Genomic DNA, 14,541 nt, shown 5'->3' with positions numbered 1-14,541 from the left:
TGACGCCTTTGGCCTCCATTCAATTGACCAGACCCACGATACAACAACCACAGCCCCATCTGGCCCCATCCGCATCCACTGCATGCGTCCATAAGCCCCATTCACGATGCCGTCGTCAATCCGCCTTGATGGCTCAGTGGTAAAGCGCCTCACTAGTAATGAGGAGATCGAGAGTTCGATTCTCTCTCGAGGCAACAAGCTCAAGCGTTACAAACGCTTCAATTTTTGATCTTGAGTGCTCTTGCATTAGCATCATGCGTGTACTCCGCAACTTATTCTTTTGTACAGATTTATTATAGAACATAACGCAGGGTGGAGTAAGATATAGTTAGGTATGTAGGAACCTACTAAGTAGTGCTGCTTCTGTTGTGTTCACCTAACTCTCGGGTCGCTCTTTACTGCTTTAGGTAGTGGGCTCTCAACTTTCTGCTTTAATTCCATCATGTTTCCATAATCTCATCTTCAAATGCCAGCGCGGGCTGCTGATGATACACCATTTCCTTCCATCCCGTTAGTTAGCTCTAGTTCCCAATTATGACATCTTTTCTTCTTTCAACATTCGTTTAGTCTCGACCGACTGATGTTTCGTTCTCGTTACATTGAACTGTTCCTCCTACTGTCATCAACGGAGACTTGCGTGATAACGTAATCGCAGTCTTCCCTTTGAGTGGAGTCCAACACGTCAATAGGGCCTTCATACCACATCGTTTGTTGCACGGTGACAATACATAGTATATGATTAGACCGGCACATAACGGCCGAAAACCCGGGATGTTGTCTGCCAAATCATCATTGCAGCATAACAACTTCAATCCCGTCGATAACCACCCCGCCGGATGCTCGGGTTCGGGTCATTGACAACCTGGGCCGCAAGACACAGCTACCCCACGCCATCTCCATGCAAGGACCCCATGATCAACTGGGGTTTATGTTCACGGCGTGGTGCTGTTGGTCCCACTCTTTTGCCAGACTGGTCTATGAATGGCTCGCTAAAAATGTCGGACGACGCGAAGGGACTGGGATTCACGCCAGCAGTGACGAGGTGAAAATTGGAGAGCTTGGACGAGTGTGCGGAGCCCATGCTTGGCCTTCGGATGAACATGCGTTTGAGCCGTCGGGTAGATTGGACTCAAGACGAAATGGTCATGCAACATCAGACGACGTCAACGTTGGCCGGGACATCAATTCAGAGCTTGGATGCCCTGGAACAAATCAGAAGCTGACGCCTGGTTCGATAGTCATCGACCCTCGTGAAGACTAGCTGTACTCCGCCATCTTGGCCTCAAGGCAGTCCGGGCACATCCTCAACATTCGATATTGATGATTGCCAGAACGCGAGGTTGGCCAACAGCGGATACAACAACGGATCAGGTACGATCGAGCCAGCCAAAGTTTGTTGATGTTTTCCGAAGACCAGCAGCTCTTATGATTGGTCGAACCCCAACTTTCGGACGACCTCCCTCCGTGATGAAAGAGGCAAAGTGGCCTGCCCGCACTCTTGGCATCTCCAAATCCTTGGAGAAGATCGCATGGCACGCGGGCCAACGGTCTCCGTGATCAATCTGGATAAGTGTCGGCCCAGAAGTCTGGGGCAGGGGATCTTCCATCGATCGCAATAAATATGAGCAGTCCCCGCCCTCGTTTAGGATGGATTCATCGCCCTGGATTGGAAGACGTAGAGACAGCTGAGGCATCCGTCAATTGTCAACAATGCTGCCCAATCTCTCCGGTCTCCTTTCAATTGGCCTGCTGGCCGGCGGAGTTGCCGCCGCGCCATGCGTCAGGAAAGGATACGTGACGACTTCGGGTACTAAGTTCCAGCTGGATGGCGAGGACTTTAATTTTGCGGGAAGCAATGCTTACTACTTTCCTTTCGACAACGTAAGGAAATACGATGGATCTCGATCAAGATGATAGAAGCTGACAATGGCCCTCAGAACCAAGCAGATGTCGAAGCTGGCATGACAGCCGCGAAGGAAGCCAGCCTGAAAGTTTTCCGGACCTGGGGCTTTAACGACAAGAACGTCACCTACAATGCCGGTGGTCTACCTCAATACGGCGGCGAGGGCGCTGGGGACACCGACATCGTCTTTCAGAGATGGTATGACAACGGCACCTCGGTGATTAACATCGACGCCTTCGACAAGGTTGTCAACGCCGCGACGAACGTCGGTATTAAGTTGATCGTCGCGCTTACGAACAACTGGGCCGACTATGGCGGCATGGATGTCTACACCGTCAATCTCGGTGGCAAGTACCACGACGACGTAAGAGTTTCGTTATCTTGCGACCAGGATGGCAAAGCTAACCAGAAATTGCTTCAGTTCTACCACGTACCCGCGATCAAAGACGCGTTCAAGCGCTACGTGAAGGAAATGGTCACCCGTTACAAGGACTCTCCCGCGATCATGGCTTGGGAGCTCGCCAACGAGCCGCGCTGTGGAGCTGATGGCACCCGTAACCTTCCCCGAAGTGACGACTGCACCCCGGCACGTCTCGGTGCTTGGATCGAGGAGATGAGTGCTTACGTCAAGAGCCTTGACAGTCACCACCTTGTCACCTGGGGCGGCGAGGGCGGCTTCAACATCGAGTCCGATGACTGGGCCTACAATGGAGCTGATGGAAGCGACTTCGACCACGAGCTCGCACTGCCCAACATTGACTTTGGTACCTTCCACTCGTACCCCGATTGGTGGAGCAAGACTGTCGAATGGACAGAGCAATGGATCCGCGATCACGCCGCCTCTGGCCGCAAGGTCGGCAAGCCTGTGGTTCACGAGGAGTACGGTTGGTTGACTGCCGACAAGCGCCTGGAGTACCTTGGCGTCGTGGATAACACGCCTCGTACTGAGGTCCTTGGCAAGTGGCAAGCTATCTCTCTCGAGGAAGAGATGCCTGACATGTACTGGCAATATGGGTACTCCAACTACTCCTACGGTCGCAACCACAATGATGGTTTCACGATCTACTTGGACGATGCTGAGGCTCAACCTCTCGTTTATGAGCATGCCGCTAAGGTAAACGCGCTCTAGGCGGTCATGAAGCCTTGTAGATAGACTTGCTTATGAAACACGCTGCGTAATATTCTATGATAATGTTACATACATACCATGTCCGAACCAATTCTCAACCCTAATATCTGCCGTATTGTTCATCAACAGGCTGATAGCTTGTCATAGGAAACCCCTTGCGAGCATTTCTCTGCTTACGCTCCTCTGCCTTCATGTGCAAACCAAACTTGATAGCCTCCACGATCTCCATGGGGTTCCACATCTCCACGAGTGCCCACAAGCCTCCCGGTCCGCCAGAATAGCTCTGAGGTTCATATGCCTCCAGATCTCCAGCGACAGGGCGGCGAGCGTGACCACCACCGATGATGTAAGGACGATGGGAGTAGGCGTAGTGGAAGAAGATCGCCAACGGGAACATCTCAATGCAGATAAGCATGGAAGGAATGCCAATGTTGAGATCAGCCCAGGTCAGCATCGCTGTGGGATTCAACGCCCCGACATCTCGGAGAATCCAAAAGATAATCTGTTACAGACTGGTTAACACGGAAACTTAAATACGGAGGATTGATCCTAGGCTTACATTTTCGAGAAACGTCAGGGATACAACCAGCTTGAATGCCAAAAACTTGGCCAAGGGCTGGTGATGGGCTAGGTGGCCTCTCAACTGCATGTAGAAACGGATAACCGTCATGATTGCGATTGTAAGCGATACACTGGCAATAATTGAAAGCTTTGATGGATGAGTTAGCGAAGTGATGGATTCCTGGCTTTCATGTGAAGACTCACCCAGAGCTTGGCGAAATGAGCCTTGCTAGCAAATTCGCAGTAAACACCTGCGGCTTGTGTGATGGCCGTCAGGATGGCGATCAACAAGGAGACAACAGGATACTGAAAGATGGAAAACCACATCCTCTGGAAGCATGTTAGCCCTGAGAGAATATGCACAAATCATCATCTAATCGACGCACCCTGAACCATTGCAAGCCATCTTGCGTTCCAGTTTCGGACTTTTTGTCCTTGATGGTAAGAGCTGCGAAGAACACATCTCTGTGTTGCTCGCTCGGGGAGACGAATTCGCACAGCAACAGGAAAAAGGTGCCAAGGCAGATGGATTGAACGAACTCAAGCCACGGGTGCAGGTAGACCTGTGCTGCCGGGAAGCATATTGAAAGAAACGAGAATATCGACCAGAATGGAATGATGAGCGAGATGCGCAAGATTCTGAAGGGTAGTCAGCACATGTTGGCAGAATTTGAAGGATATGGGGCTTACTTGATCTGCTCGTTACTCTTGCTAAGATGCGTCGCGTGAAGAAACATGAAGACGAAGATAATGAGGCATGCGGCAGCCGTAAAGCTTCCGGATAGAATCATGTTAAACTTGTAGAAAGACATGGTTCCGATAAATGGCTGCGAAGCATCTGAGTCTCGGTCAGCATTGATGATACCTGACTACATTCTGGCTTCCATTATTACTGACTTTCATCGAGGGATTGTATGGGGCAAACGTCATTGTCCGTTTTGTTCCCGAGGGCTCTGACGCGGATGAGGGACTCCATTGTGGTGACTGATCCTCAAGTGGTGTCCTCTGGTAGGTGTTGATGTTGAAAAGTGTGAATATCTTGACTGGACATCAAATTCGTCGTTAGACTCGAGCCATAATATTTATTTTCCAGCAAGCGGAGATCTCACGGCTTTGCAGGCAGCCAAAGAAAGCCATCCACGCACTCTGTCGGTTTCATCGCATTCGCAACTGCAGCACACTAGACACCGCCCCCGCAGCCCGCCTGGCAAAAGGCGTTCGCAGGAGCAGAATGCCTGACTTCAGCGCTCTGAGCCAGTGGCTGAGCGACCGTCAATCGGAGGTCGGCACCTAGGGCGCTGATGAGGTCGAATGGCTTGCCCAAAAGGGGATGGTTGGCTGACTCGGCACAAAATTGCCGTGCTGACAGTGGACATTGCTATCTAAACGATCCTCTTGTTATCTAAACGCAGGGCACTAAGAAGAAACAAGCTTCGCTATCCCCGAGCTCAGGGCGTCGCGCGAATGCTTAGCTGGACCCCTACTGTTGTTTGCACATTGCGATTGGGCCATGCTTGTGTTCAATGGGAAGAAGATCATCGTTATATGCAGCTGTGCCTCGTCCGGCCCCGAGCTTATTGTTGGTCCCGCCCGTGGGATGACAGCAACGCGTTGATGACCCAATACCGTTCGCTTTCAAGGGCTTTGGGGCCCATTGTCCGACAGATCGTTTGGCGGATGTTCCCGGTCCCCAAGGTCATCTACACAAATACCAGCCATTGCCTCAGGAGGAAAGTGTATGCCACCAGGTCGCGGCTGCAAAGCCACCAGAATGCCTTTTTCTCTCCCTATGCGATATAGCGCATTCCTTGCAATTTTCCTCATGTGTCTTGGAACGGTCGGCATGACGTAGACCTGGCTCAACGGCCAAATTAGTCGAAGCGCGTCAAAGTAAGCGGCAGGAGACTGCGGGTCCATGTCTGACATGCTCCCACCAAGGGACTTTGGTATGCCATCCACAATGTCTTGAGCTGTGGCTCCGATGATCTCCAGGCACAGCTCACGACGGGCTCGCAGCGCCTCCCACTGGAAAGGGCACTCCGGTGCATGCTCAACGATATTCGTGACGAGAATCAGCATGTGATGTAGCTTGATCCGAGCACTTCTCCAAGAACTCCAGAAGTAATGAAATACCGGCCCAGATTCAAATTGGTATTGAGGTGCTGATTGAATCCATTCCAACATAGCGAGTTCAGCCCTGTCGCATTCAGCAAGCAGCTCTTCATACTGAGCACATGCCTGTTGGGCATCGCCGAGACGCGCAATGGGCATCATCTTGGACAGAAGAGAGCATGTCGCCGCAATGTAACGACCGGTTTCAAGTAGTAAAGCTTCGCCAGGTTGCAAAGTCTTCGCTATGATTTTGAACCAATGATCAAACTCTGGTGGGCATGGCTCGTTGATTGTCGTGCATCGGATTTGCTATCACATTTCAGCAAGTACCTTCGCCAGTATTCGTCTAGTAAACCCACAATGATGTTATGCATGGTCCAGAAGATTTGCCGACCGGATCTTGTGAATAGTTGTGCATCGCCTCTTGCACGGAGGAGGCTCATCAGACCGTGAGTGTGGATGTACCAGCCGGGAGAAGAAGATATGGCCTTTTCTTCAGGGGTTAGAAAAGACCTCCTCTCGAGACCTCCCATGAGCAGCTACAGGAAGTTAGCAAGCATCGAATAACTGGACCGCCTAACGATTACCTCGTAGTTACCCAAAAACCACACCGCGACAATAGTTGCATCTGACGTGTGGGCCTTCGGGTCATTGATGGCTGCTGAGACTGATGCTAAAGCCTTTCCCAGACAAGAGGATAACTCGCGATAGTCGGTGTTGGGCCTGTAGCGATTGAGGACGTAGGCGCGAGCAAAAACTTGGCTTGTGCGGACTAAGCAATGATCGTCTGGGACCCCCTTGAACAATCCGGGCAGAAAGTTGATTGAAGAATAGCAGTCGAGGACAAGGGGTATCGATTCAGCGGTCCAATGTTGACGAACGGGTCTCAGCAATGGTGGCGTCGATGGAACATTCGAACACTGAGGTGATGCAGGGGAAGCCGTTGATTCCGGGGTGAAAGCGATCACCTGGATCACGTTCATAGGCTGGTCTGGGCTATCCCGCTGTTTCTTGCTTTTACGTTTCTCAAACGTGTTTGGGTGCGAGTGTTGAAACCGTAGATCTTGCTCATCTCGATAACCCGGACATCGAACTCCATATTTGATGCATCTTTGACATTGAGGTCGGCCCAGATCACACTTCAATCTGGAGTCAGCTGCATGGAAAATGTGGATGCCCATGGGACTCGGCAGCAACATTCAAAGGCTTACTTTCACTCTCCTTTGCCGGCAGAGATGGCAATTAGGACTTGGTTTTCCGGTATTGGGCATCGCGCGATGTGGCAGTCTCGTCTTCAAATCGGGATATTCAGATGTCTGGGTTGCGTTGTTCAGGTTTGGCGCCATCTGGACAGGGTCGATACCCGAGCTTGGCAAGATCCGTGGCCAGAGAATCAAGCGGGGACTTCGGAAGGAAAGCTATCACCTCGAATGGGCATCTCAAAACGGTTAGAACCAAGCTGACGGTCGGGACCCGAAGCGCCTTGTTCGCTGCCTAAAAAGTCGCAGCCATGACGCATGTCTGGGGTGGGGACAAAGAGGGACTTTGGTGTCTAATACCATGTGCGCCAGTTAGCCTGGAGCCCTCCCTGGCTACGGTCTTATCATTGGACAACGAATTTGCGGAATGATCATAGAAATGATACGGAAGTTCAATTGGGTATCAGAAAACTCGTTGTATTATTATTCCAGCATAAATTAGAGTACAATCTGAGAGGCCACACTTCTCTTCGTGTTGCGTGTTTATCCCAACAGATGGGACGAGCAATTTAGATGAACTTTTCTGGTTCATGTTGGTATGGTCATAAATGTCAATCCCTGGCATGCTTGCCAGCATGCCGCATGAGAGCTGAGTAGAAGTAGCTCCTGTTTTCGCATTTGGCCCCTCAAAACGCGGCACACCATAGATGCCATGTTAGCACAGCGCTTTTGTTTCTACATCATATAGGCGCAGATAATCAGTTTCGAGCGAAAGAGACTGAAAGTTGAGGGATCAGATGTTTCAGTCCGGCCACTTTACTGATCTTGTTCCATGACTGATTTTCGATAAATGACCAAGAAATAGATTGTCCAATTATCGGCCGCCTCGAAGCTATTCCGAAGAAAATAAAGGCGCGATAAGATTGCGAAGTCTCCCTCACATTTCTACAAGTTCTTGCCACAAACCTCGTCCATCCCCAAGAGTTTCAGCGGCAAGTAGAGTGACGTTGATGAAGATGGCTGTTGAACAGTATTCCGTCTTAATTACCGTGAACTTTCAGGGCACAATTGGCAATTGTAAGCGCTTTATATGTTCAGAAGGAAGCGTGCGTGCTAAGATCACAGCCACCTCTAAGGTTTTGCGGCTGAGAAGCTGTTGTGGCTGGCGGGGACAGCTCTGACTTGCGGCTCGTCGGGAATACCTAAGCAAGCCATATGGCAACTGGTTTCGACAATGAATGCCTAAGTTTCATAGCAACATTCGTCTAACCAACATAGACCAGTAATGGATTCCAAACGGTCCACGATGATGGCCATACTCATGGGGAGGAGTGATCAATAGTAGTCCATCCGCTGGGACCAGTTCCGCTTCCAATCCTGGCGAAGACAAGGAGTTTCATTGATGGGCTCAATTGAGGCTTCACATGGTAGAATGTTGCACTTTCGACACACGCAAACCACCTGACAAACAGCTTACATGTTCCCTACCACATACCTCCATACGAGCTTGATGCTTTTGGATCAGAATGTGGACTTGGACATTTGGCATAACTACCTAGATACAGATGATCAAAAATTGGTATATGCTGTTGAAGGGAGGCGAAAAGAGCAGACGTACCAGCACTTGTGCTCGCTCCGGTTTCGACAAGTATAGTGGGCTATTTGCTGACAGCTTTCGGCCGCCTATAGCAAACCAGAAGGTCACATGTCTTATGCATCATGATTTAAAACAGTATGCTCACCCGAAGTATGTATGGAGTCTAAGGCCATGAATGATTTCTTGGATCATGATACCGCGGATAAAATCACAACAAGGGGCTTCAGTTCTAGCCAATTGTATCCCAGCACGTTGAGCAGCTAGTAGAAACTTCCCGGGCACCCTGTATGCAGGCAAACTGAAGGATTCCGCAAACTTGCATCTTCCAGAATAGAAAGACCGCAATCGATCCTAATATCGTGGTCGAAATGAGCATGATTTATTATATGGAACGTTGCCGAACCACTAGCGTGCCTGATGCCATCTTGCCAAGCAGCTTGGCAGCGAAACGGAAGATACAACGTGAGGAGCTGTAGGTGTTTGGGGTAGTATAAGATCGACTTTGGTAGTAACCCTAAAAGAGTCCCAGTCAGGAGAGCGACCCATCCAATGGCGTCTAAGCACGCAAGTATTGAATAAGGCTCTCCTGAGATGCACATGAACGTGCCTCTTCCTTCTCCTGCAAGGCAACCTAAGACTCACTCAGCTGTTAAGAGCTTCACGTTTCCGACAGGGCCAATGGGCTCTTTGGACTCGGACACTTACCTTCCCCTTTTGGCCGCCATGCCCACTCACTTTTACTGTCTTCATTCGACTTTTGAACTTGTCGAGGTCTGGACTCCCTACTAGGCTTGCGAGGCCGACGGGTTACAGGCTTGGCGCTTACTGTTTTCTTTCTTGTCGGCAGGTTCAGGTTCCATTAAAGGATCCGAGGTGTTGAAGCGACAACAGGGTAATGCATCTCCAGGCACCAGCTTGACCTTCACGACAAACAGAATTGAGACTGGAGGCGTCAGCGAACGATGGCTTTCCAATGTCGAAACAAATTATAAATGAACGGCGGCATCCATCACCTCGTGGAATGGAAAAGCCCAGAGCAGACTTGGCTTTCTTGCAAATCTTCTCCTCCCATTATTTCGTCGGACAAGGACATCATGCTTTCTCCCAGCAAGTCTACAGCCATTGCGGCCTTGGTCCTCGGTGCTGGCGTCTTCGGTGCACCAACCTCTGAGGACCTCAAGCTCCCAGACCCGAGCGAGTTCAAGCCTCTCATCGGGTATGACCCAAACTTTGACTCCTCCCTCCGAGAGAACAGGGTTTCTGCCATTGTCCCAGAATTCCGTACTCTCAACATCACCGGGGTTCCAGATAGCAACATCAACGACTTCCCTCCGTCTTTCACTGGGCCTAATGAGCCCGCATCCAAGCGCTCGATCATCGGGGTAGACAACAGAGTCCTTTGGACCGACAAGAACTACCCTTATCGCGCCATGGGACGAATCCAGCATTCCAACGGAGTCTTTTGCAGTGGTGCACTCATCGGGTCTCGTCATGTGGTGACAGCCCGACACTGCATCCCAGGTGAGGGTGTGTCTGCCCGCTTTCAGCCAGCCTACGACCAAGGCGAGCCGTACGGAGGCTACGATGTTACCGTCGTTTTCCGCCCCGACTACGGCCAGACTGGCTGGTGCGCCAATGCTTACGACTGGGCTATCTTCGTTCTCGGAGAGAAGGCTGGAACGGCCAACGGCTGGCTAGGGCTCAGAGTGGTGAACCCAGATACCCAGCTGAACCGCGCGATGTTCTTTCACTACGGCTACCCGGGCGACAAGGGTGGACAACGCCCCTATCGCCAGGAGGGCATCACCGCTTCAGCTGCGACTGGTTGTGACAGAGGATCTCCGGTTGTCACCGATACCGACTCTGCTGGGGGCCAGTCTGGTGGCCCCTTCTGGATCAACGAGAACGGAGACCGCTACCTTTACGGCGTACACGTCGGTAGTACTGATACTTTCGCCGTCACTGCCGGAGGACCATCTCTTTTTGAGGGTTATGGTATTCTTCTGAAGGACTATCCCAACTAATTGGCTGGCTTTGCGATTCGACATCTTTCTCCTAAGACTGGACATGATTTATTTCATGACGGTCTCATCAATACCACCCAGAACGCTAGATACTAGTAGAATGAATGACGAATTTCAAATTTCCAGAAGCTGTGTGCTCCCTTCTTTTTGGCATTGCTATTGATCTGACATTCTTACAAAGCGATGAGCTTCACGAATTGCCAGCTACATCTTCATGATTGAGCAGATGTCGGACTTTTGGTTTGGTTGATCACCCTTGGAGATACACTGCCAGCCTTCGTTGGAAGATGGGTCGGTGTCTTGGCTACCAGGGGTTCCAATACGTTGTCACCAGGCTCCAGCTTTCCGACCGACTTTTCAATGCGAACATAACAGTAGGCAACAACCAACGGCGATTATTTCCTCCCATCGCACAACACAGCAGATATGTTGACTGTCATTGTATCTGTAGCTATCGCAACTCCAATAGCTGTGTATCTCCTCATGCCTGGTCACATATATCATCAATACAAAGACCTCTTCTATCAATACTTGGACCCTTATCAACACCTGGACCCAACCGAAACTCCACGACCACCTCTCTGTTGTGATACTTGTCGCACAGAAATGAGTCAGACCACAGAAGAAGAGCCGCAACCAGACGAGTTCGCCGATACATACCCGTATTTGGATCGGGATTACATTCATTACAGGCAAACCTTTGGTCGTGATCCAGGCGCAAAGGTCGTCGGTCTTCTCGCCGACGGCGGGATCCTCGTTCTCCGCAATTGCGACGCGGTGGAACTTGCGTTCCTCCAGCTTGACCGGCTTGAACCAACGCCACGACCCATCGACCGGATGTTAGAGGATGCTCACTGCGAGCGCATGCGCATGCTGGGTGCGGAGTGCTGGAAAAATGACGAAGCATTCGCAGTTCACGAAGCGTTTGAGGGCGATAAGTCATACCACGAGGATGTTTTGATTGCAGGGTACCCCGCTGCTGGAGGCGTGTGGGTGTTGCAGGCGAAGCCAGCTGCTGCGGCGCAGGCCGGGGTCGGTCGGATCAAAAATGCGAGGGATATGGAGGAGCGATGCCGGCTCATCGAGAAGCTAGGAGGGACGTTTCATGAGGATCTTAAAAAGGCAACACCTTTGTTGTTTGAAGACAGAATCCGGTCTCCGTCTGGAGGGTACTACTGCGGGGACGTACTGAGCTACGAGCACATGCAAGACTTGGAAAGGGAATCATATGGCTGTTGATGTCTAACGTCCAAGTAGCCACACCAGTGGAAATATGTAGGACCTAGCATACTTCTTAGATTTGCTAAATACAAGACTTGACATCTCCAATGATGGCGATCAAAGAAGGGGGGGAGAACAACCAGCGGCATTTATGCAAGTGTTAAACCATGCATCGTGTTGCATCTTGAGGCAATTCAATCACGTTAAGCGCTAAGTGGCTGTTGGTTAGCGCCAGCAAGCACTTGCAGTCAGCCTCCAAAGTCAGCCCGTCAGCAAGCCCAACGCGCCCATGCAGGCAGAATCTCGCTGCCTGCACCCGAAGGCTTAGATCAATGTTTAGCGCCGTTAACTTGCAGATGGAGTTTGCCCATCAGCCCAGCTGTGCTGAAAGGCAATAACTGGCGAACAGTGGATTCAATAAAACTCCAACAGGCAGGCCCTTCGACTTCACGATCCGTTATCCCTTCGGTCGCATTCAACACCATAGATTCTCATTCGGTATCTTGCAATCCTCGTCTTTCGGACTCCATCTTTGATAATGTCGGTCACAACTCCCTCGACCAAGCAACTGCTACAGCCATTTATATCACAAGGCAGGAAATGGCTGGAAGAGTGCACCGCAAATCACGCGTCGTGCAGCAAAGCAGCCAGGCACAGTACTGTGTTCTGCACAGATAACTCCCTCCTAATCTCAGATCTTGAGGGCGAGGGCTTAGTTGCAACTCGACTCCTTTCGTTCCCCCTGAGCCCGTCAAGTGAGGAGGAAGACATTGTTCGACTGTCACTTTCCGAGTCGCTCAGCCCAGATACGAAGTATGTCGCTCTCAGTCACCGATGGGGATTGAAAGAAACGTGCTGCACGCTGAAAGCAAATTTGGGCGACATGGTTGAGAAAGGCATGTGCACGTCAAGCCTTCCTCCGACCTTCCGCGAGGCAATTTACGTTGCGCGCGGCATGGGATTCTCGTACATCTGGATCGATTCACTATGCATCATCCAAGATGACAAAGATGACTGGAAGGCTGAAGCAAGACGAATGGCTATCATCTACGACAATGCAACCTGTACAATTGTTGCGATGGATGGCCTTGACAGTGAGGCCGGTCTCAGCATACAGAACTCGGAGCTCAAGAGCGCTGGTATTTTGGATTCTAGGGCTTGGGTATGTCAAGAGCGGATGATTTCACCCCGATCTCTCATATTCTCTGAGGACTCTCTGTCATGGGAATGCCGCGAATGCGATGCTTCCTTTGCGGAACCAAGCTTGGTGGCTCGACGAGCACCAGGTACGAACGAAGCCCCGACCCATCCCAAGGATATTTTTGCCTTCTTCAGAGACTTCCGCTTGCCGCGTCCTATCCCCAAGGAGGAGAATGCATGGGAAGATGTGGAGGACGAAGAAGAGAGTGAAGAAGACGCGGAAGATGATGAACTCGAGGGAGCGAACCACGAGGGAGATGCTATCGACGTTGACAGTAGCGAAGATGCTGTTGAAGACGACGATCATGAAGGCAGCAATGAAGAAGCCGAGGATTCATCTGACGACGAAACCCACGGAATGGAAATCACCACAACTCACTTCGAGGATGACGGTCAGAATCACCAAGGCTCTGGGTTCGACGACGAAGCCTACGACAGCGACGGCTATCCAGCTTACCGAGGGGGTCTGCCTGGGCATGCTGCAAATCTTTCGGTTTTTCTCGAGGGCAAGGGGCCATCCAAGCTCTATCGCGTGCACCCCGACGGCCCAAACGATGATGGAACCGATCCATTTGGGGATTACATGGTTGTGGCAACTGATCTCAGCCGACCCCGAGACGTATATTATCCTTTTCTCAAAACGTGGTGGCAGTTTCTTTCCAACTACTCCTGGCTGTCTTTGAGCTACAACTCGGACAAATTCCTCGCTATCAACGGCATCACGACTGTGGCCCAAAGATGGGCACATCTCTGGTCATCCTTTGGACTTTTCTACCACTTCTTCGAGACAGAGATGCTATGGTACGTAGATCCGAAGGGTCCGTCGGGGGAGCGACAGAAGCCTTGGCTGGTACCGACATGGTCGTGGGCCTCGACACGCAATGGCAGCGTTGTCAACGACATGTACCGCCGTCTGCCGATGCGTGGTAGTCTTATGATCAAACCTGAAATCAAGATGGGAATGGGCACCGCGTTCGACCAGCCGCTCCCTTTCGCTGCATGGATGGCTCGACGTTATCATACTCTCGAGATGAAGGGCGATTTGAGGAAAGGGGTTGTCACAGCAACTCCAGGTATTAACGGAGAGACCAAGTACACTATCGCACTGGACAAGCTTGGCCGGTTCTCAGACGAAGAGGTGCACGACTTTCGACCTGACTGTGCCGAGGAGTTCCCAGTTGGCCAGTCGGTCAATGTGCTCTACATGGTTTGGTATCATTATGACGCCGATTACTGGAAGCTCGACAAGCACATCGACGTTGGATTGGTGTTCAAGCAAATGAAGGGGGAGACAGAAATCACCATGTACGAGGAAGATGTGGCCAAGGAGTCAACCAGCGAGCAAAGGCTTCTGACCCGTCTGGGATATTTGGAGACCACGTATCCCACGGGAAGCCGGCGAAACATGGCGGAAGTGATGGAAGAGTTGACCTGGTATTTTGTAAGAGTGGCATAATTCCGAAGCTTGAGAATCAGTACATAGAGCAAAACATCAATTAGGCAAAGGCCACCTTAGTTATCTTTAGCCGTAACCTCAGCGCAACCAAATTCACATAAAGCACATCATGTTTGAAGCTTGCAAATTCAAATTCTCT

General features: G+C 50.9%; 6 protein-coding genes across 6 annotated transcripts; 4 read left to right on the top strand and 2 right to left on the bottom strand.

Annotated features, from left to right (window-relative positions):
- Window positions 1-1,710: 1,710 nt before the first annotated feature.
- manC (putative mannan endo-1,4-beta-mannosidase C) lies at window positions 1,711-3,032 on the top strand (the record flags this gene model as incomplete). Its single annotated transcript, XM_032021609.1, has 3 exons — window positions 1,711-1,881; window positions 1,938-2,267; window positions 2,325-3,032. 3 exons carry the CDS (start codon window positions 1,711-1,713, stop codon window positions 3,030-3,032), a joined length of 1,209 nt encoding a protein of 402 aa, XP_031881495.1.
- A 100-nt stretch (window positions 3,033-3,132) lies between these two features.
- Window positions 3,133-4,569, bottom strand: CGGC5_v013230 (Transmembrane protein; the record flags this gene model as incomplete). Its single annotated transcript, XM_032021608.1, has 6 exons — window positions 3,133-3,534; window positions 3,592-3,741; window positions 3,798-3,923; window positions 3,980-4,232; window positions 4,284-4,431; window positions 4,491-4,569. 6 exons carry the CDS (start codon window positions 4,567-4,569, stop codon window positions 3,133-3,135), a joined length of 1,158 nt encoding a protein of 385 aa, XP_031881498.1.
- Window positions 4,570-5,228: 659 nt separating this feature from the next.
- CGGC5_v013229 (uncharacterized protein) lies at window positions 5,229-7,051 on the bottom strand (the record flags this gene model as incomplete). The annotated part of the gene is made up of 4 exons (XM_032021607.1): window positions 5,229-6,014; window positions 6,065-6,244; window positions 6,293-6,844; window positions 6,917-7,051. The coding sequence occupies 4 exons, from the start codon at window positions 7,049-7,051 to the stop codon at window positions 5,229-5,231; spliced, it is 1,653 nt and encodes a 550-aa protein (XP_031881497.1).
- Window positions 7,052-9,595: 2,544 nt separating this feature from the next.
- On the top strand, window positions 9,596-10,525 carry blaSE-1 (Glutamyl endopeptidase; the record flags this gene model as incomplete). Its single annotated transcript, XM_032021606.1, has 1 exon — window positions 9,596-10,525. The coding sequence occupies one exon, from the start codon at window positions 9,596-9,598 to the stop codon at window positions 10,523-10,525; it is 930 nt and encodes a 309-aa protein (XP_031881492.1).
- Window positions 10,526-11,131: 606 nt separating this feature from the next.
- CGGC5_v013227 (uncharacterized protein) lies at window positions 11,132-11,764 on the top strand (the record flags this gene model as incomplete). The annotated part of the gene is made up of 1 exon (XM_032021605.1): window positions 11,132-11,764. The coding sequence occupies one exon, from the start codon at window positions 11,132-11,134 to the stop codon at window positions 11,762-11,764; it is 633 nt and encodes a 210-aa protein (XP_031881491.1).
- Window positions 11,765-12,629: 865 nt separating this feature from the next.
- CGGC5_v013226 (uncharacterized protein) lies at window positions 12,630-14,402 on the top strand (the record flags this gene model as incomplete). The annotated part of the gene is made up of 1 exon (XM_032021604.1): window positions 12,630-14,402. The coding sequence occupies one exon, from the start codon at window positions 12,630-12,632 to the stop codon at window positions 14,400-14,402; it is 1,773 nt and encodes a 590-aa protein (XP_031881494.1).
- Between the last annotated feature and the right edge of the window lie 139 nt (window positions 14,403-14,541).

Source organism: Colletotrichum fructicola, assembly GCF_000319635.2.
Source record: "Colletotrichum fructicola Nara gc5 chromosome Unknown KSG_Nara_v1_contig08, whole genome shotgun sequence".
NCBI lineage: Eukaryota > Fungi > Ascomycota > Sordariomycetes > Glomerellales > Glomerellaceae > Colletotrichum > Colletotrichum fructicola.
Note: the sequence above shows the minus strand (reverse complement) of the source record. Positions and strands in the feature narration are given on the sequence as shown.